The sequence below is a fragment of the Physella acuta genome, unplaced genomic scaffold (assembly GCF_028476545.2).
Source record: "Physella acuta isolate Inbredline_101_S28 unplaced genomic scaffold, ASM2847654v3 ptg000938l, whole genome shotgun sequence".
NCBI lineage: Eukaryota > Metazoa > Mollusca > Gastropoda > Physidae > Physella > Physella acuta.
This window is the reverse complement of record NW_026732455.1, coordinates 5,067-29,192: the sequence shown is the minus strand read 5'-3', so window position 1 is coordinate 29,192 and position 24,126 is coordinate 5,067. Positions and strand designations below refer to the sequence as shown.

The following is a 24,126-nucleotide window of genomic DNA, read 5'->3' as shown; positions in this document are numbered from 1 at the left end:
TAAACATAACATGAGTAAATTCACAAAACAAAATTGGATAGGCTTATGTACATTTTCAAAATACTTAACTTTTATCGTTAAAATGTTCGAGATCAAAGCGCATTTTTATATTTTTCAAAAGAAATTTAAAACCCGTTCATGAAATTGAATCTCGTTGATAAATTCGTCGCATACAGGAAAAAAAAACAACAAAAAAAAACGAAAAAAAAAAAGAAAAAAAAAAAAACGAAAAAAAAAAAAAAACGAAAAAAAAAAACGAAAAAAATAAAACAACACCCAAGGGCTCTAACTCTCACCTTTAGCAGATTAATGGCGAGCTTCTTCATCCTTCAGGTGTAGATAATCCCTGTTTAGCTGCCAGCTGTGTCTACAACATCCCAGCTGCGGGCAACACCGCCCAGCTGTAGCCGGTGTTCACGTTAATTGACATGCCGTGTAGAATCCTCACACAACATTTAGAAAAACCTTCACTCGAGAGTTGTGTGAATTTCCAGGGCAGAGTTCGGAGTTCACTCCCCTTCTCAATTCTCTCCCCTTTGTATACAGTTTGTGTTCAAGTTTTCGTTGATGTTATAAATTATGCAGTCAATGTTTCGTTAAAAGTAAAGTTCGCGTTTTATGTTGCAAACGAATAGACTATGCAAAGATTTATTACATTAGAGAATATTCTTCAGTAAAATTATGTTTTTTCTTTCAAAACTGCAAAGCATCTTTCAAAGATATAGATCTAGATGTGTAAACAATTATTAGCTTCGGAAAACGTTTAAAACTTTTTGTACGAGTTATGGAGGAGATAACGTTAGTAAAATAGTCTATATAATACGATATTCTTTATGTGGGTGAATACGAACAACGTATAAGAGACTTATAGAATTAGAATATTATATCAGTGCGGTATAATCAGGTATCTGAGTAGGATAAAAGCTAACATAACTGGCTTGAAGCTGATTTGTTTAGTCTATACCACATGTTAGGTGTATCACATAGCTTAATTCTTTCTTGATATTCTTCGATGCTAGACATACATGTACAGTTTGGTCGGATATAACATTTATGTTTGTGTAAGGAGTCAGCTTAATGACGATAAATACTGTATTGCAAAAGTTTAAGTAAGTCTAAATCTACAGAAATTCAATGAAGTATTTACTTGACGTGGGTAATTAACGTTGAAAATAATCGCATTTTTACTTCGGTAGTTAAGTTCTATACAAGCAGTAAAATGAATTAATGAATGCAATAAAATATAATTTGACTTGGTTTAATGTTATACTAAACTTCGGCACATGCAGGCAACAGAAACACAACCGTGCACACACAAACGATCACTCACTTATTCACGCGCTAACACACACACACGAACGCACGCACGGACACACACACACAGAAACACACACACACAAATACACACACACTCACCACTCTCTCTCTCTGTCTCACACACACACACATAAAAGCACAAACACCAACTGAAAATAATAGAAATACATTCCCCCGCGTTCTGATTACGTCATATGTTTGACCTACTTTTCAACAAAGCGAAAAATTTAGAACAAACGCATCCGTTTTTTTTTTCCTCTCCTCACGTTAGATAACCACACGGTCACAATCCTGTTTGAATCCTGCGGTGCCAGACCCCGGATGGTGTATCCTGCTGCAGACGGCAACACCCGAGGTACCACCAGCACGGGGACCAGGGTACACCAACATACGGACGGACGGGAGGGGAGATGTTTTCACGGCTGGTAACTCTGCCAGTCACAGGGGCACTTCAAAGCAGGTGACTTATGATCTCTCGTGGTGGTTTATGTACGGGGTGGGGGGTGGAGGGGGGGGGGGGAGGGGGTACGAGGGGCGATGATAATTGGGAGATGATGTAAGAGGATGATAGGGGGGATTTGAATGATGTGGTCGAGGCTAGGTATCTCGCTGTCTCTATCTATCTCTATCTCTCTTTATTAATCTCTCTCTCTGTCTCTCTCTCTCTCTATATATATAAATATATAAATATATATATAAATACCTATATATATATATAAATATATATATATATATATATATATATATATATATATATATATATATATATATATATATATATATATATATATATATATATATATATATAATCCACACATATAAGTATGTGTATGTTTAGGTTCGTATGTATTTACAAGAAACATAGCTGATGAGAAAGAATAAGTGGTAAAGACAGTTATTCCGAAATTTAAATTCCGCTTCGTATATTGGGTGGTGGGTTTCCTGGCATTTTTATGATGATAGAATGATAATTATAGTGTGAGTAAAATGGCCCATCACACACGTTTCCTCTGAGATGTAAATGTACTCATATTTAAATCAAAACCACAAGTTTTGAAGTGAAAACATAAAACGACTACCCACACATTTGACGAAGAAAAGTTTTGAGAATAGCCCCTTTCAACTTATTCCAACACCGGAATCTTAAAAGCCGTTGGGGTTCAGCACCTCTCTGAAGATTCCAGTTTTTAATTAGGACGAGGTCAGGGTTCACCAAACGGGGTCAGGGTTCACAGAACCAGGTTAAAGAGCACGTGCCGTTTGAGGCTTCAGTTAGAGCGTGAGTACGGTAGGAGAAGAGAACTGGCATCTGCTCAACAAAAGATGACACGGAGAAACTATTAGAGCCCTACCGGTGGGGGGGGGGGGGGGGGGGGGAGGGTGTGAATGGGGGTTGTGGGGAAGGGGGGGTGAATGTTGTGTATATACTCGTGTGTTTTGGAAAATAATATTTTATTTGATTGTGGTAGGGCAGTAGAGTTTGGGATCTATGTTAAAGGCTTTGGGTATGAGTCCGAGTCAAGTTTTGGTATAAATGAGAATCACCATATTTTCCAGTTGGTGCACAAGATACATGGGGCAGATGAAGCAGAGTTAATCTATTTCAGAGACGTCGGCTTAGGAAGGGATAGTGTGGTCATCACTAGGATATAGCAGCACAGGAACTCTGGGATATAGCAGCACAGTAACTGGTATAGCAGTAGATGAACGCTGGGATAAAGCGGTACAGTAGCTCTGGGATATAGAAGTACATGTACTCTGGAATATAGAGGCGAATGAAGGCTGGGATATAATGGCCGCTGGGATATAGCAGTACAGAACTCTGTGATTTTAGCGGTACAGGAACTGGGACATAACAGTACAGGAATTGATATAGCAGTAGATGAACACTGGAATATAGCAGTACTGAAAGTCTGGGATATAACAGTACAGGAACTCTGGGATATAGCAGTGTAAGAACTCTGGGATATAGCAGTGCAAGAACTCTGGGATATAACAGTATAAGAACTCTGGGATATAGCGGTACAGGAACTCTGGGATATAGCAGTACAGGAACTGGGATATAGCGGCCGCTGGGATATAGCGGTACAGGAACTCTGGGATATAGCGGTACAGGAACTCTGGGATATAGCGGTACAGGAACTCTGGGATATAGCGATAAAGGAACTCTGGGATATAGCGGTACAGGAACTCTGGGATATAGCGGTACAGGAACTCTGGGATATAGCGGTACAGGAACTCTGGGATATAGCGGTACAGGAACTCTGGGATATAGCGGTACAGGAACTGGGATTATAGCAGTACAGGAACTGGGATATAGCGGCCGCTGAGATATAGAAGTACAGGAACTGGGATATAGCGGTACAGGAACTCTGGGATATAGCGGTACAGGAACTGGGATATAGCGGCCGCTGGGATATAGCAGTACAGGAACTGGGATATAGCGGCCGCTGGGATATAGCGGTACAGGAACTCTGTGATATAGCGGTACAGGAACTGGGATTATAGCAGTACAGGAACTGGGATATAGCGGCCGCTGAGATATAGAAGTACAGGAACTGGGATATAGCGGCCGCTGAGATATAGAAGTACAGGAACTGGGATATAGCGGCCGCTGAGATATAGAAGTACAGGAACTGGGATATAGCGGTACAGGAACTGGGATATAGCGGTACAGGAACTGGGATATAGCGGTACAGAAACTCTGGGATATAGAAGTACAGGAACTCTGGGATATAGCGGCCGCTGGGATATAGTGGTACAGGAACTCTGGGATATAGCGGGCGCTGGGATATAGCGGTACAGGAACTCTGGGATATAGCGGTACAGGAACTGGGATATAGCGGCCGCTGGGATATAGCAGTACAGGAACGCTGGGATATAGCGGTACACGCACCGGGATATAGCGGTACAGGAACTCTGGGATATAGCGGTACAGGAACTGGGATATAACGGCCGCTGGGATATAGCAACACAGGAACTCTGGGATATAGCGGCCGCTGGGATATAGCGGTACAGGAACTCTGGGATATAGCGGTACAGGAACCGGGATATAGCGGTACAGGAACTCTGGGATATAGCGGTACAGGAACTGGGATATAACGGCCGCTGGGATATAGCAACACAGGAACTCTGGGATATAGCGGCCGCTGGGATATAGCGGTATAGGAACTCTGGGATATAGCGGCGTAATTATCTCTGAAGTTGACAAGTGGGGCTGATAGCGCGCGCAGACCGGCGACCAAAATAGAAACGCAGAAATTAAAAACTTTGTTTAAAGGGAGATAAATATAGTAGTTTTGTTTGGAGTTTAGGAAAAACATTTCCCAAGTTTGTCGAGATGCCTGGTTTAACAGTGGTAAATGGCCGTAGACTTGAATAATTTTTCATCAAAGTCAGATTTGGTGATTATCGTACGTTTGAAAATGATGATTTTGTTTAGTTTTATGTTTTCGAAGATGCGACGATGGGCTTAAAGAGACAAACTGGATCAGTAGGGGGAGGTTGAGCCCGAAGTAGAAGCTAATTCGGACGTCTGGACTCAGAGGCGTAGCGAGGGGAGGGGGGGGGGGGGCGGGTGGGGGGAGACATATGTCCGCGGGCGCCGACCTTAGAGGGGGGGGGGCGCCAAATTGAAAGTTTGAGAGGGGGGTGCAAATGAAAAGTTTGAGGGGGGGGGGGTGCAAATCGAGATTTTGTCCTCGGGCGCCGGGAAGGGTCGCCTCTGTCTGGACTTCAACCCCCCGGGCATATGAGGCCCGATAACTGACGACAGTCACTCATATAAGTGATAAATCAACCAAATCAAACAACAGCTGCCTTTTAGTTTAATCTTGGATGGACAACGGCTGTGGAAGCAAATCTAGAAAGAAAAGCAGGCTTTATAAATGTGTTGACACATGATACTTAATTATGTTGGGAAAAACTTTACCATTGTGAACGAAGAAAAAACAAAGTGCTAGTTAAAAGCCTTTTGTAGGTATAATTTCAGTAATGTTGTCTGCCAATAAAGAGTTTTTTTTTTTTTTTTTTTTTACATATTTTCACAAAATGTCTTTGGTCTGCCATGAAAGAAAGTTGAAGGTATACAAGCAATTAACATAAGTCTCAGCCCCCAACTACGCATCAACCGTATGCTTATCGCAGAGTTTTAGAAGTTTAAAAAAAAACACACTCGGAGCGTTAGTCATTTCCGTTATTAGTCATACACCGTTTCCAGAGTGCCAGGTGAGCAGGCTGGTCACGGTAGTGGTGCCTGATTTTTGAGGATGTTGGGACCAGGCATGTTGTAGGTGCTAGAACTACAGGTAGGTTAAAACCCCGTTACGGTGTGCAGGCTTCATCAGTTAATTAATTGACAGATGCTGGGGGCAATGGAGCAGAGAAGTTCATCCTCTATACTTAAAAACATCAAGTGCAATTTGATACTTTACAGAACTCAGCCCTATTCTGGGTATGAGCCTGAAACTGAACCTAAACTAGCTAATAACCTAAAGCTAGACAAAAAACACTGAATACACATATGCCTACACTGACACTTCACCAGCACTTACGCTTACACATATACCTACACATACGTCTAAGCCTAAGCCTACACCCACACCTCCGCCTACATCTACACCTTTCACCAACACCTAGACCTAGACCAACAACTACACCTACACCTACACCCACACCCACACCCACACCCACACCCACATCCACACCTACACCTACACCTACACCTACACCTACACCTACACCTACACCTACACCTACACCTACACCTACACCTACACCTACACCTACACCTACACCTACACCTACACCTACACCTACACCTACACCTACACCTACACCTACACCTACACCTACACCTACACCTCCACCTCCACCCACACCAACACCCACACCCACACCAACAGCTACCCCTACACCTACACCTACACCTACACCTACACCTACACCTACACCTACACCTACACCTACACCTACACCTACACCTACACCTACACCTACACCTACACCCACACCCACACCCACACCCACACCCACAGCTACAGCTACACCTACACCTACACCTACACCTACACCTACACCTACACCTACACCTACACCTACACCTACACCTACACCTACACCTACACCTACACCTACACCTACACCTACACCTACACCTACACCTACACCTACACCTACACCTACACCTACACCTACACCTACACCTACACCTACACCTACACCTACACCTACACCTACACCCACACCCACACCCACACCCACACCCACAGCTACACCTACACCTACACCTACACCTACACCTACACCTACACCTACACCTACACCTACACCTACACCTACACCTACACCTACACCTACACCTACACCTACACCTACACCTACACCTACACCTACACCTACACCTACACCCACACCCACACCCACACCCACACCCACACCCACACCCACACCAACAGCTACCCCTACACCTACACCTACACCTACACCTACACCTACACCTACAACTTCACCTACACCTACACCTACACCTACACCTACACCTACACCTACACCTACACCTACACCTACACCTACACCTACACCTACACCTACACCTACACCTACACCTACACCTACACCTACACCTACACCTACACCTACACCTACACCTACACCTACACCTACACCTACACCTACACCTACACCTACACCTACACCTACACCTACACCCACACCCACACCCACACCCACACCCACACCCACCTACACCCACTGTTCTCAAATCCCACCCTAACTTAAGTCACAACCAGTATTTTCTCAAGGTAAAACCAGGCCCCTCTACGTATATTTCAGATTACGACGCGTTCTGAATTCCGGTGACATTTCCGTATCTTGTGCTGTATATTTCTGGCTAGCACTGCAATCAGACCGCTGCTATTTTAGACCATGGCATGTTGGGCACCTCTACATATAAAATAAATAAAAATGTCCGGCCGGAATTTTATTTTCAGCCTCTCGTGGTCAAGGCCGATAAGTTTTCTTTGGTGGTGGGAGAGTTCTCTAACATGACGAGATAGGATTAGGTAGCTTCTAGTTCAAGAAAGATGGCGTCTATTTTCGAGATGAAAATGTGGCGTCCTTCCGGTGGGAGGATGAAAATAAAAATGGCGGCGTGTCTCGCGAATGTTTATTTAGGGTGATGCCAAGATAATATTTATAATTAAAAAAAATTAAACGCAGGTGCTGAGTTGATTAAGCTGCAGGCTTGGGGTATCAGTTTAAAAAAGATGCGAAGGTCAAGGGTCATGCACTGAGGTTTCTACTGATAAAAAATGGAGTGTTTATGAGACTGTGTGAGCGAATTTGGAGCAAGAAAATGTGCAGAGTTTAAAACAATGTTGAGTGCTTCTTCTTCGTTCTTAATTATAACGTTGGATGGGATTTCATTCAACACAATTTAGTATTACGTGTTAATGTGTTATGCGGCAGATGGCCCATTCATTCAGATTTCAGCCTGCTTTTCTTTTTTGGAATTGCTTCTATTTCATTTGTCCATCCAAATACAAACTACAAGACAGTATTGTTTTCTATTTTGTGTTTGTTTTAAATCATTATCACAATACAACGTTTATTGTTTGCAAAGGAGACTGTTTGTTTTTAACGTCTATAGATCTACGTTCCAAGTTAATTAATTGATTGCTATTTTTATACTGAAACCTTGTTATCGTTTCACTCTCTATCTCGCAAATTCTGATTCTAGAATCTTCCAGAAACTGATCGTAAACCTTACATAAGTTCACAAAGTAGACGGAATAAAAACGACATCAATTGAACTAAGGGAAACCATTCCGACGCGGTAATACGTTCTCTTGAGGAAATAATAAGACACGAGTAGCATCCCTTTGCTGTACCTGATGACGACATTAAACAAATGCAGGTTGAGCTTGCGTACAATGATAGTTCGGTAACTCACTAAATATATTGCATTACTTGAATTTATTCTATTACATTTATCTCTACTGATGTTAACTTTGTTAAAAAGCTCATGAAATAGAATTTGTATTTGAAATAGTCTGTATGTATAGCTTAGTCTATCCACAAACAAGGTGTGGGTGGGGGGCTGAGGGTGCGTGTGTGTGTGTGTGTGGGGGGGTCTCATTGAGTTTGACTGTGTGTGGGGGTGGGGCGAAGAGGGGGATGGGAGAATTATATGGGGAGCTTTTGACTACTCTGAACTACCCTAACGCAATATTTATTCATATTTTCTTAATGTAAAAGACATCTGTACTAACGTAATAACTATTAATATTTTGTTAATGAAAAAGACATATATACACACTTGAAATTTGTAGAACCCCCCCTAGAACCCCCCCCCCCCCCCCGCGGTAGGTTAACCAGCAAAGTTTTTTCCGGGCATCTCTTTGGGGGTGCTACCCCCCCTCCGAACGAGATGGAATTTATAGAGTAAACATATACTTAACTAGTGTCCGCTCCCCCCCCCTTTGGAAAATGTAGACCGCCCCCCCCCCCCTCCGAAAAGTGCCCCCCCCCGGAGAAAAAAGTCTGGTAGAAACACTGTTAGTCAGCCCCCACCACATCACCGCTGCCATTTATATCCGCTACGCGCGCATTATTCTTTTCCGAATAGGTTGCTATAGTAACGGATACTATCCACAAAATCTCACCTGTGGTGTTGCTAATACCTGCGGTGGGGGTAGGCGAAAGTTGATAGCGTGATATATAGGCCTAAATAAAATTGTATGTTTGCCTAAGCGCCTAACATATATAGGATAAACATAACGTCATACGCGGTCTTTTCAAACTGCTCGAGAAATCAAACTGATGAAGAACCACAACTCGGAATATACTCTTAACTCTTCAGTACACAGTAAACCTTTTTTGTTATGTCTAAAACTGACTAACACATCATAAAGCGAGGATGTACGGGGTTTGGGGTGGGTGGGGTGGGGGGGGGGGGGGGGTCAGTCAATCTTGATGCGCTACATGGAGTTAACGAGTCTACTAAATGAGAATGTTGAATCGTTATGTTTTATTCAACAAAATCTTTTTTTTTTCAACAAAAATTGATGGGTACCATGTGGTTAGGATAACATTCAGGTGAGTGTGTGATAAAATTTGTGACGTCATATTTGAGCGGGTAGGTGGGGGGGGGGGAAGTTTGGCTCTTTGTAAACTACGTATGAGGATGTAGAGCGGGGGGGGGGGGGTGTGTGGATTAAAATTGGCTAAACACTTTATTTGTTGACGAAACTTAATCCAAGATTATTACATTAAATAATCTGGGTGATTTTAAAGTAAATAAACGCCGCACATTTTTTAATTAAAGTAAACAAAATTAAATCTGCGTCTTAATTAGGCAAGATTAGAACTTCCCTACTTAAATTAAAACGGATTACGTCTAATTTTAATCTCACTTAGCGTTTTCTTATAAACAAAGCACCGTTAAAAAAAAACTGCTCTAAATGAGGTACGATTAAAATGTCTTCGTTTTTTTCCCTTCCAGGTTTCGTGAAATGAGCTCGCTGATAAACAAATCTGCGTCATCAGTCTGTTTCAAGTCAGGCTAAATTTAGCAACACGAGATTACCAAAATAACTTGGTGGAGATTTATATTTATGTATGTTCCTAGTTTAAATTAGAAAATTGAATACAATTTGGCACACAAGACAAGCAGACAAAAAACTGTATTGTGTTAGTTTAGGAAATATTATTTAAGCTTATAAATCTTAGAAACTAAGTTACAGGATTATGGTTAGGTGTATAGGGTTATCTACAAATAACGTCACACTTTTTCGGAAGATTTTTTTTACCTCATCCCCCTCATCACCATCACACAACGTCACAAGAAGCCAGCCCCAACCCCCCTGTCATGTGACGTCACACCTCAGCCTACCCAACCCCTCAAAATTACAATTTATTTTTTTTTAAAAATTCTTTCACACATATAGACTGAGATTAGTCAATGTAGTGTATATTAATCAGTTTCTGATACAATTTATAAAAACAGCAAAATGACGGTTGAATTTCAGCTCTTAACATTATTTAAAAAAAAATACAACAGTCCCTCATTTATGGACGACCCCCTAAGCTCATGAATTTTATTATGTAGGATGAGCTTAGCCTGAGACAGCTAGTCGTCCATAAGTCAACCTATTTCTGATTGGTTAAGCTTTGTGATGTCCGCCATTTTTTTTTTATATCTGACCATATTCGAATTTTTTAAAGCCAACTTTTAGATTTCCAGCCATTTCATCCTCAGTGCGTAGTTATGACAAAAGAATTAATATCTTAATGTATTCGATACGGCTAAGTGGGCTGTTTTTATATTATAGATACCTCTGAAGGAATACTCATTCCATTTTATATTATCGATACCAACTTTATCTTATATCTTAGCGAAACATCGCGTTAAGTTTTACTCACGAGATCCTTCTTCGAGTACTTAAATTAAGGCATTAAACCTTAAACGTCTTAAAATGAGTTATAATCTCTTTTCAAACTATTTTTAACAACAAGGATAACAATTTAATCGGGGTATTTAATCAGGATGTGAGTAAATGCATTGGTAGTTGTCAGGGCAGTGGTGACGGTGGACCCAAACTCGTCAATGGCGATAGGGATAAGTTGTAGCGCTTATTATTGATAGAAACACGGAAAGTAAAATCGATTTACGAATGATGGTAAGGTTTTTTTCTGCTTTACATATGTGGATATTTGATTTGATTAACAAGCTAAACCAAAGCAGGTTAAAAATAAATCAGCGCCGAATGTACTCATGTTAAACTTACATTAATGAGTCTTGAACAATTTAAATCACATACAAATTTTAAAACACGTAAGCTGTTTATATTTCCTTGACGACTGATGAAACAAAGATATCGCTTTCGTTTTAAAAAAACCACACTAACTAATGTGTATATGACGGCAAACCAAACCCGAATACTTTGAATTCGAATCCGGGTTTAGTCCATTAAATGTCCTAGAGTCCACCCAGCTCTAATGGGTACCTAACTCAGGTTAAGGAAAGTAAAGGTGGCTGAGCATAGTGCTGACCATAATTATCGCTTCATACAAACAAGTAAACATACAAGTAAAAATACATCCCTTTAAAAGAAAACTTTACCATAAAAAAAATTAATGCGCATAGGAATACCACCGATTAATTAAATTGTATGTTTTAAACCAGAGTCTAATAACGGCCCAACAATAAAGTTGCCTAAACAGGAATATCAAGGTGCAAGTAGAAAACACGTAACAAATAATCAGAGGCGTAGCGACCCTTCCCGGCGCCCGGGAACAAACTTTTCGATTTGCACCCCCCCTCGAGTTTTCGATTTGCACCCCTCCCCCCTCAAACTTTTGATTTGCACCCCCCCCCTCGAGTTTTCGATTTGCACACCCCCCTCAAACTTTCGATTTGCACCCCCCTCAACCTTTCAATTTTTTTTCCAACCCATTTTGGCGCCCCCTAAGGTCGGCGCCCGAGGACATATGTCCCCCCCCCCCGCCCCCCCCTCGCTACGCTACTGCAAATAATAATTGGTATTATCAATGACATGACTCACTTCATTAAATATAAGCACAACAGCCTCAATCGTACAAATTGCCATATCCTATATTCTAGCTTTGATACTTAACATTACCATTTAATGCTAGGGCAAAAACCTCATGTACACACTTTTAATTAAAACTCATTATTGTACTTTAGGATGATACATGATCACTGTATACCTTCTAAAACATTGTTTTGAAATTACGATACGGCTTATGATCGGCCTCTCGTTGCTAATTAGTAAAGCATGCTGAATCAATTAATTAATCATCTAAAAGTGTACAGCATGGTGTGCACAGATTAGTGAAACAAGAGCTTTCATTTATCCTCAACTACTCGCCCTTGTGTGTGCACGTAGCGTGTTGTGCACTAACAACACACTGTGGGACACACCCTGTGTGTGATACGTTGTATTCCACGGGGTTTAGGTTATATGTGATACACTGAACCACAGGGTTTAGGCTACATGTGATACACTGAACCACGGGGTTTAGGCTACATGTGATACATTGAACCACGAGGTTTAGGCTACATGTGATACACTGAACCACGGGGTTTAGGCTACAAGTGATATACTGAACCACGGGGTTTAGGCTACAAGTGATATACTGAACCACGGGGTTTAGGCTACAAGTGATACACAGAACCACGGGGTTTAGGCTACAAGTGATACACAGAACCATGGGGTTTAGGCTACAAGTGATATACTGAACCACGGGGTTTAGGCTACAAGTGATACACAGAACCACGGGGTTTAGGCTACAAGTGATACACAGAACCACGGGGTTTAGGCTACAAGTGATACACAGAACCACGGGGTTTAGGCTACAAGTGATACACAGAACCACGAGGTTTAGGCTACATGTTGTACATTGAAACACAAGTTTATGATATATGCAACACACTGAACCACGGGGTTTAGGCTATATGTAATACACTGAACCACAGGGTTTAGGCTATATGTAAAACACTGAACCACGGTATTAAAACTACAGATTATATACTGAATTACAAATCAGTGATATGAGATATATTGAACCACGGGGTTTAGGCTATATGTGATACACTGAACCACCGGGTTTAGGCTACATGTTATATACTGAACCACTGGTTTATGTTTCATGTGATACACTAAACCACGGAGTTTATCATACTGAAACATCTTAAACCTGTAAGTTGTCACAATTAGGTTAGCCGTACCTCACTATACGATTGTCTACTATTGATAAGAAACAATCCCTATATTAAACCAAACACCTTACTTAAGCTAAAATCCTGACCGTAACTTTTAATTATCCATACACACTAATTAATTTCCTGAATCTCGACCTACTTTTTAACACTCAGTTGAAGTATAACGAAACATACATAATCACACTTTTTTAAAACACATTGCCTTGCTTGGACTCAATAATTGTGTTAGCTTTAACTAACACTGTGTCACATTGAGTTCGCATTATATAGTTACAGAAAATAAGCGAAATGAAATCTAAACAAAATAAAACTTAGCTCACGATACTGATGTTCCGCTTATTTATTGATATTTTTATTCATTGTCTTAACCGTTATCATATCGCATATAGATTACTACCTACCAAGTAAACCTGTATAGAAGAATTATTAGTTTTATGTACTGATGAAAAAGAAACACACGGTGTCTTTCTTTAGTAAACACAACTTACATCTTCCAAAGAATAAGCCTAAGCACACAACACATCACATTTCACACATGTGTAACGTTGATTGTTTTACAACACCCGTCGTTGCGAACACTTGCAATAAAACACCAAATTTCAATGGAAAAATGTTGCATTCACGTTGAAAACAAAAACACAACCGACTCGCCGTGATCCAAGAATGAGAAAACAGATTAGAGAAATATTTTGTTTTTTTAAATCGGGGAGGGAAAAAAAATATTACACGGCCTAGAGTTTTCTGCCCTTTGGTCAGGCCGTTACCTCCCCTTGCCGCTGTTTTGCAGGTAGGTTCGGGATGCACTTGAAGAAACGTTCGACTTCCTGTACGGAGCATGCGCACTGCTCTCCCCTGGGCGTGTTTTTTTTTTACACGTTCATTGCGGCTAGCACACATAGATGTTGGGGAGGGGTGAGTGTGGGTGTAGTGGGCGTGTGTGTGGGGAGGGGTGGAATTCACGAGCACGCTGTCATTAAAGTAATATAAGCATAATGGATACCCACACACATATTCTGTGTTTAGAGGGGTACACATACACATGGTATCCACGTAAGTTCATTGTAATACCGCGTTTACACTTGCGACATGTATACTATACATTTCTAGAAAAAAAAACTTCGCAATAAGTGAGTAGGCTCCCCTATTATCTTAGGCCCTATAGCGAAGTTTTTTTTTCCTAGAAATGTATATTATACTTGTCGCAAGTGTAAACGCGGTATAACACAGACAAACGTTAGCACACCATGCACACGTAACGATTAAAGATATAACCTACTATTTAATACACACAAAACATACGTACATAACAGAAAGCCTCATGTAAAGATACATATCCGATATCTACGTAACAAATACACATTTAACTGGCAACTACCTTACCTAACCAATACAAGAAAACCGATATTCATAAACCGTACACTCATTAAGAACGCACACGAGATATTCATATAAACTTGCAACAGATACACATATACTAATATTGTGTGTTAAAACATTGCAGGAAATTTGTAAGCTGACTTTTTCGTAACGACCACAACACAAGATGCATTTATTACACTTTTAAATTTGCTAAACACCAAATCAAACAATGTGAAGTATCCAACGCCCCCCATATTTTCCTGACACCATGAGCGCCCTGGTTCTTATTGTCCCCCTGTTTTATACAGACACAACTCCCCCCCCCCCCCTGTTTCTTACATGCCCAAGATTTCTATACAGGTGGTTGAATTAAAATTCCTTGTTTCCTTTATATCACGATCTTTGTATGGTGTCCGTAATTTTTATGTATATATGTATATTGTGTTCTACGGGTGAGGCGAGGTGGCCTAAGCGAGTTCGAAACCGGATTCAGGTCAATAGAACTTCCCTGAGTCCACCCAGCTCTGATGGGTACCTAACTCACGGCAGGGAAAGTAAAGACGGCTGGGCATAGTGCTGACAACTATCCCTTCATATGTCGAGATCACAAATATAGCTGAATTCGAATTCAATTGCCGGGAGACCTTCAGATTCTAAAAGAAAACTTAAACTATTTTCTACGTATATTCTCTTTGTGCCCATCAATATCTTCGGTAGATATTTTGTGACGACAGTTTATATTCATACCTAAACATATATGTATATATATATATATATATATATATATATATATATATATATATATATATATATATATATATATATATATATATATATATATATATATAGTTTAGGTTGGTTCATTATCCAACCAAATGTGATATCATAACATCAGACAGTTCAGGTGGGCTAGACAAGGTATGAATGTCCAACTGTTCCCCTACAATATCTCTTGTCGTATAGAACAAAACCAAGAGTACATTGCCGCTGGGGTCTACTAACCACTGAACTGGTAACCTTTAGTGTTTCTTTCAGACATTTTTCGGGGGGGGGGCGGACACTGTTAAAAGTATTTATTTTCTAAATAAATTACATTTTGTTAGGGGGTGGGGGGGCGAAGAGGTGCCTGGAAGAAACACTGATACCTTACTCGTACAGTGTTTTATTTTAATACATTTGTATTAAATTTAAGACATAATGTATGTAATATTGGTAGCGTATATTTTATAGCGTGCATATTTACATTACAATTGATTGTTCTTTTGTTGTTGTTTACTTCTTATAAGATGTTAATTAATATTTTTAATAAAACCAAAAATTTAAGTACTAAAGGATAAACTTACTATTGTTATTCTGATGAAGGTTTTCAGATATATACATTTAAATATTTTTTAATAATTTGGGTGATTCGATTTTAAATAGTTATTGTTAAATATTTGATTAATAATAAATTATTGTGTAATAAAAAAGATTGTTCTTAATAATTATTTTATTATTGCAAAAAACGTCTTAAATATTTTTTATATTCACATTTACATATCTCAATTATTTAATCAATATTTTTAACGTATAACATTAGCTTAATTCCCTTCTTATTTCAAATTCATACATGGGAAGTAACTTGCACATACCAGTGTAAATACAACTATATATTTCAGTGTTGTGTCTAAAATAAATTAAAACTGATGTATTTTTTTGTCTTGTGAACCATATATATATATATATATATATATATATATATATATATATATATATATATATATATATATATATATATATATATATATATATATAGAGAGAGAGAGAGAGAGAGAGAGAGAGAGAGAGTAGAGGTGAAGTGGAGGTCTACTCTTTCAGTACCTCAGCATTTTAAATCTGAGTCTTAGCTGGGTGGCTCAATGATGTTCTACTGACTTGAACCCGGACTCGAACTCGAGGCTTTCGGTTTAGCGCTCTAGCGCTCTACCTCTAGACCACGCCATCAACATGTTGTCATCCTGTAAATAGTGCCACGCGGTGCAACCCGCAGCCTCCCTCCCTCTACCCATGCTATAACATGATTACCAGGTATGTACATATGGATAGTTTATTATACACATACATGTAAACAAATTCATGTATTGTGGGACAGTGTGGTCGAATGATAGATCGTTTGACTGTTAGCCCGAACGTCTCGAGTTCGTATCTCGGATCGGACTTGCGACTTTAGGACGTCTCTGACAGATACCCGACTTACGTTGTAGAAATTTAAGGCGGCTGGGCATATTGCTGACTACACCAACCCTTCATATGCCGAGTTCATGAAATATATGAACTCTACTTTATGTGTTAAGTACAATCTGCCCAATGGATTGCTAGGTCTAAAGAAGATTCTGTATGTTCATGTCGTGATTTTTTCTAGTTAAGTGCAAATACCGGCCTAGTACTAGAGATACAAGTTTGATGTGTGAGTTTAATATAAAGCTTACAACGCGTGTTTTTTTGATAAACGTGATTTACTTAAGTGTTTAATGCGTGACTAGACATTTACATAGGAAGAAAATTAATTTTTTTTTTAAATAAAGGAAATAAGAAACAAACCCCTACCTTCAATTTTTATCGTACAACAAAGTATAAATGTGGTCCTATAATTTGTAACTAAGTTAAAATAAATGCCCAAAATTCAACTTGTATTGTACGACACAGTATTAAAAGTTACGGCCAGCAAAAGTTAAAATGTCCTCCTATACTTTTTAACCAATTGAAAGTAAAAATGTCCTACCTTCAACTTATATTTTACAGGAAATTACAAATTGTTCTACTTCATGTTATAACAAAAGTAAAAAAAAACATGCCTTACCGCTAACATATATTTTACAGTAATGTCCACTTTGTTTTGTAACAAAAGTAAAAAAATAAAATGTCCTACCTTCAACTTATACTTTACAGTAAAGTACAATATGTCCTACTTCATGTTATAACAAAAAATGTCCTACCTTCAACTTATACTTTACAGTAAAGTACAATATGTCCTACTTCATGTTATAACAAAAAATGTCCTACCTTCAACTTATACTTTACACTAAAGTACAATATGTCCTACTTCATGTTATAACAAAAAATGTCCTACCTTCAACTTATACTTTACAGTAAAGTACAATATGTCCTACTTCATGTTATAACAAAAAAATGTCCTACCTTCAACTTATAATTTACACTTAAGTACAATATGTCCTACTTCATGTTATAAAAAAATGTCCTACCTTCAACTCATATTTTATACTAAAGTACAATATATCCTACTTCATGTTATAACACAAAAAATGTCCTACCTTCAACTTATTTCGCACACACTGAAGCATCGTATACTCCTGCAATCTGTTTGCATTATGTTACGGTCCTGCTATCTTTTCTCTCTGTCTCTCTCTCTCTCTCTCTCTCTCTCTCTCCACTGGCCAGCCCTATGGTCATTTGGTCACGTGGTCCATGGTTTGCTTCTTGTAGTTGCTAACGCGAGTCTCCCCCAGCAAAGGTGTTTAGATGTTGGCAAGGCTGTCCAAAGGGACAGAACTGTGTTTTCTTATTACAATTCTAATCCAGTCTCCATTTCTTACGGTTATGTCCCCTGAAACAACATTGATAAGGAAAAGCTTGTTGTAAAACAATTATATAACACATTTATACAAATAATAAGCTTATTAAATATAATACGAATAAAGAAATAGTGTTTTCTCTAATAAAGGCATGGTCACCAAAATGTGAAATAGATTTAATAACAGACCAGTGCTACTAATGAGGAAGCAATTTCTGTTTACTTTAGTTTTTTTTAATTTATTTTTTTTTCGCACAAAACATAATAAAGTATTTAACTAGCTCTGCTAGAATGCCTGGATAACAAAATCAAATTATATAGCACTATTGCACTATTCCTACCCAATTTAGAAGCTAATTACTAAAAAACCATGTAATTCAAGTCAAATTAATCCACACTGACACATAAGAAAATGTCTTCTGAATAAAATAAAATAAATAAAATTGAAAATATTCGAATAAAAATGTGCACTTCGGTAGTGGAGAGCATGGAACTACTGCCACATCACACTTGTGGAGCTGGGCCTGGTACCCAAGCAACGGTTAGGGGTCATCCATAAATGACGTCACACTCGTAGGGGGAGGGGGGGGGTCCGTAATTTTGTGACGATGTGTGATGAGGGGGAGGGGGGGGGGGGTTCAGATGTTGCGACGTCACATTTTTGCATTATAAAAAAGCAATGTTAGAAAACGAATTTTAGACGTTATTTCGCTTTTTAGATAACTGTTTTAATAAACTGTAATAGTTTAGACAATATTTTGGAAAAATATCGATGTTTAAAAAAATTCAACTGCAATTTTGAGGGGGGTTATAGGTTGAGGTGTGACGTCATTTTAGGGGGGGGGGGGGGGTCTGGCTTTTTGTGACGACGTGTGACGGAGGGGAGGGGGGGAGGTAAAAATCGTCTAAAGCGTGACGTCATGGATGACCCTTAATTATACGCTCTGCTCCGCCAATTCTTAGTGTTTTTTATCTTGTTTAACGTTGTTTTTTTTTACAGTATATTATGTGTCATGGCGTAGATAGATCTAGATAGAATTAGACTAGACTGGTAGAGGTTACTAAGGACGGTGCGAACTTGACGGTAGACGATTTGGTGCGAGAGTATTGTGCGCGTGTTCAATAAAATATTTGTGGCGTGAGTGTGACGTGAGAATGACGCGACAATGTTACCGATGAAGTAGGACGCAGCAGTGAAGACAGTTGGGGGTTAACCATTATAGGAAAATGACGTGTATTAATAGTGTTTAGTATTAGTATTTGTTAATAAAGTTAATTCTATTTTTCATACTCAAAGTTATTGATATTGTTGATTGTTGTTGTCGGAAAATGAGAGTGTACCCGTCCGTATTAATAACACAACCGGCGTACTGGGCCCACTCGTATTAATAACACCACGGGCGCTGAATGTGGGGAAGTGGTGGCGTCGAACAGGGTCAACCCCGTATTTATAAGACCACAATGGTAAGCAATGCAGTGAATCAGCTTATAAAATTTGAATGTGAGATTCGACATCCGGCACCCGTACATTTTCACGTATCGCTAAAAACCTCAACTGAGTGAGAAACTCCCTCCCACCACCACCACCATCACCCAGAAACCTGCTGTCTCCCTAATATGTATCACTAGGTTGCAACAATGCGGACAGGTACGCCAGTTCCGTATAAAATTTTTTAGGTGTAACTCCCCCCACCTCCTCCCCCAACAATTTTGCATTTTCGGTGGGCTGTCACCCCTCTCTTCCTAATCTTTTAGTATTTTAACAGTTTTGACAGTACATGTAACATTTCTTGTCATGGTGCACGACTGATGTCGACCGCACCTTTGCCTTGTGACGCAATAATTTTTACATTACGGTGCAGTACATAATAATACAGTACACTATAAATACACAATCAGGACGTAAAAAATACAGAAATTAACATTATTTAAAACTCCTCCCTCGTAAGTAGCAATCAATGTTTCTTTCAGGCATCTTTTAACAGTTGCCCTACTCCCCCCCCCCCCCCCCGAAAATGCCACCCCCCTCCCCCCGAGAAAAGAGTCTGGATGAAACACTGGTAGTAATCAAGTTCTCCACTGCCCATGTTTAACTCATTTGTAGCTCAACGGCTGACGAAGGGGCCCATTGATAATTTGTGCATAGGGGCCCGAAAATCCTAGCTACGCAACTGACATGGCGAGCCGCATCCGACATCAAGTAGCCGCATGCGGCTCGCGAATCGCAGGTTGCCGGCCCCTGGGCTAATCCTTTAAAGCACGAGATTAATTGGCCCATTGAGGGAGAGATACAACATGATCTAGGTTGATATTGGTGTCTTTTTTCTTTAACTCGAAATCAAAAAGAAAATCACCACCTAAACTTCAAATTTAACCGGAAACGAAAAAATGTCATTGAAAACGGATTTTTATCCAGAATCTGCACTTTAACCGGATTTAAGCTTGATCTACACGTAGTTACTGCACATTGATACTAAACACAGTCGAAGTCAAATCCCTAAACCTGCACCTAATCTCAAACACGTATTAAGTCGCACCCCCCCTCCACACACACACACTATAATGCACGCCTACCGTCCCATTCAACGAAATATACTTTTTATAGAAAACATATTTTACCTGTGTCCGCCCCTTTCCAAAAATTTTGGTCCACCCTCACCCCCGAAAATTTCAAGAACCCCTCCCCCATCTGGGGAGGAATAACTCTGAAAGAAACACTGGTCGCATTTGTAGCTCATACAAACTAAAGGTAGAGCCCACTTCTATAATATAGACCTGTTTCCTACTTTCAAATGATATAAATTTTACTCACGCAGTGTTCGTTTCAGGCTTTTTTCCCGGGGGGGGGGGGGGCACTTGAATTTTTGCATGGGCGAATAAATTTCGACGGGTCGGGGAAGGACGACACTGGTAAAAGTATATATGTTTTCTATAAATTATATTATGTCTTTTTTGGGAGGGGGGGGGGAATAGACGTTCTACCGTGGGGGGTTGGGAGGGGGGGGGGGGGGTAAAGGGGCTTTGCCCCTACCAGAAGAGAAACTCTTCGCGCAAAACACTTATAACATTAGACACATAATTTTGGCCGCAATGTCAGTATTTTTATTATGGAGTCTCGATGACGTCATTCATTTGAGGGCGAGGGGGGTGGGGGTCGGCATAGACGATCTACCGGGAGTGGGGCTTCACCCCTACCCGATGAGATGCATGAGAGAAGCTCTTCACGCAAAACACATTAAAGATTAGACACATTAATAAGGCCGTAATGTCTGTGTTTTTATTATAGAGTATCGATGACATCATTTCTTTTGAGGGGGAAGGGGGCTTAAACGTTTTTTAGGGAGGTAGGCTGGGGCTTCACCCCTAACCGAATAATTGCATGAAAGAAACTCTGCAAGCAAACCACTTTTAAGATTAGACAAAATTGGCTTTTTTTAATTCAATGTTTACTCGAGAATCAATGACGTCATATTACTGTGTGTACTCTCCGGCTTGATACTATTTTCTATTATATGCTCAATGTGACGTCATGTTTCGTTATACTAAGCAAGAACGCTCTAGAGTCTGTAGCGTTCTTGTCAGATAGATGGATAGATAGACAGACAGACAGCGAAACTATTTTTTTTTAAACTATTAGTATAAACACCTATCTATATATATAATTCTCTTCTGGGAGCCGTTAGAAAACAAGCTGCAAGCGCCTCCTTGCAGTCCCGTCTCTTTCTCTCTATCAGTATCACTACCACCCCCACCCCACCCCCACATTGTCTGGTCAGCTGTGGTCACGCTAAATGTTTACAACGCTAAATGTTTACAAACCGTAGAGCCGTAGAGCCGGGTTTCTATTAGGGGCAGATAATTTAGTTCGATTTTAAACTTACAGGAGGTAACTAAGAAATAACTAAGAGGAGGCTGCTTTCACGGGGGGGGGGGGGGGGGGGGTCGGGGTTGGGGGAAAGGGGGGTGGGGTTAGTGTTTTAAAGCAATTATTTTAAGTGGCAGCATTGGTACTGTCGAATTCACAAATTATGAATTAATGTAAAGTAGAAAATAAAACAACCTTTTTTTTTTTTTTTTTTTTTTTTATGGTTATCGATCAATTAGTCTAATGATATAATGAGAAAAGGCTGTTTAAATAATTTGGCAAAAATACCAATGACGTATTTAATCATCCCTGCATAAATTGCATACTTTGACAATTGTTGTAACAAGATTTGCCAATTTATTAGCTGATGTAGTAGTTAAAATATATGAGAATATATTTTGATTTGCAATTTTATTCAGTATTTGGGAGACACAGAGACATTTATTTTTCAAAAGAGTCCAACAATGACTAAAAGGAAACTGTTGCTTAAATTACAAAATCAAGGCAAAAGGCAGCAAATCATCTTTAATGGATTTAGGCATCCTAGAAATAACTTGAGTGATACTGTCAGTAAGCTCAAGAACCCATTCTGTTATTTCACTTGTTAGCATAACTTCTTCATCTTTTAAGACTTCAGCCATGAACTCTTTTATTGACTCAAAGTTACCTTCTATATTTTGTTTCAGTCTGTGTAATGTTTGATCTTGAGACAAAATACAGTTGATACCATGATAAAGAGCTGCTAGCTGGTGTGCCAAATACTTTAACCTAACTTGGTTAGCTACATCATGATGTATTTGTCTTGATAGAAAGAGAATATGATGGAGAGATGACACCTGGTTAAAATACTTATTCATTGAAGATTCACTGCAGACCACATCTAAAACATTCAACTGCCTTAAAAAAGCAGCTGTATGGGGAAACAATTCTGCTAATCCCAGTTGAGAAAACACCAGAAAAGCTGGTAAATGACTGCACAAATGTAGTAGCTCCTGAATGTTTTTGCCAATCAACTGGATTTTGTTTCCATATATACTTAAGACTTTTTTTTGTCCCAAATCTTGTTTGCATAAAGTATCAAGCTGCAAACTGAGCATCATCAAATCTACTTTAACATCTGACAGAGACTTTTTACAACATCTCAGTGGAGCATGTAGCATAACATCAACTTTAAAAACAGAATCATATTGACCAGGTAAAACCAAAGGTTGTTGCATTGAAACAGCCATGCTACACCTCCACATTAGGTGGTTCTCTATTAACCACACATTTATGGTTAAATCAATTTAGATCTAAATATCCTGAAATTAATTTTTATCAACCCTGTTCGAGATAAAAACAGCAGCCATTTTAAGAAAATGTTATTTAGAGAAAATAAAACAACCAACGCGGGTCGGATTGCTGCCATAGGCCGAATAACGTTTGAAAATGCCTTTTCTTAATTTAAATTTTCTTTATTGTATTTTCATTAAAGGTTTCATTATAAAATAAAAAATTAAAAAAATAAAAAGTTTAAAGTAAATTTTACATTTTTACTTTATTACGTACATATACAATAAATATATTTTTAAAAATGCAAAATTGATTGCCATTTGAATTTTGTAATTCAATTATCTTAAATTCTATTTATATTTAACGATTCTCAGTACATAGCTTTAGGTTCTTTCCCTTGGTCAAATTCAAGTTTTAAAGTGGGAATTGATATGGAAAAAAATAATAATTATACAATAGGAAAGTGCTATTAAGTTTGTATTGAGCTGTTTTATTAAAATAGCTAGCCGTCTTTACCCGTTACACTTGAATTATAGGCCTATATATTTTAATGTTATACTTGTGAGAGAAAAATATTTTATAAAAAGGTTATTGGTCAAAACGCTATTTGCTTTACTACACGTTGAACGATATTAATGACAAAGCAAAGAAATGACTAAATAGCTAAAAATTCGACACATTTAAAATAACATAGGATACCAATTTCTATTCGAGAAACAAACCACATTATAGATCTATATATGTGCATTGTTTGTCAACTCAACACCATATTAAATGCACCAGTGGCGTAGCCAGGAATTGGCCTTGGGAGGGGTTAAAAATGTTTCCATACGTATATAATCCTATATATATATATAAAGCCATATATATATATATATATATATATATATATATATATATATATATATATATATATATATATATATATATATATATGACTTTATATATATATATATGAGTCGGGGTCCATGGGAGGGGCTATACTTCCCCCCCCCC

At 39.0% G+C, this 24,126-nt stretch overlaps 2 protein-coding genes across 3 annotated transcripts in view; both read right to left on the bottom strand.

The window, feature by feature from the left end:
* LOC131953686 (uncharacterized) overlaps positions 1-18,020 on the bottom strand; it is a 52,421-nt gene extending 34,401 nt beyond the window's left edge. The window contains exons 1-2 of one of the 2 annotated variants that reach the window (XM_059316997.1): positions 13,552-13,827; positions 297-727 (exon numbers count right to left, since the gene is read on the bottom strand). In XM_059316997.1, the coding sequence (XP_059172980.1) occupies positions 297-326 (30 nt within the window). In that variant the 5' untranslated portion in view covers positions 327-727; positions 13,552-13,827. Of the gene's footprint in view, positions 1-296; positions 728-13,551; positions 13,828-17,733 lie in introns of those variants that run through there. The other variant, XM_059316996.1, reaches the window with a different exon arrangement.
* A 4,234-nt stretch (positions 18,021-22,254) lies between these two features.
* On the bottom strand, positions 22,255-23,217 carry LOC131953685 (uncharacterized). The gene has a single exon (XM_059316995.1). It carries the CDS (start codon positions 23,100-23,102, stop codon positions 22,350-22,352), a length of 753 nt encoding a protein of 250 aa, XP_059172978.1. The 5' UTR covers positions 23,103-23,217; the 3' UTR covers positions 22,255-22,349.
* Between the last annotated feature and the right edge of the window lie 909 nt (positions 23,218-24,126).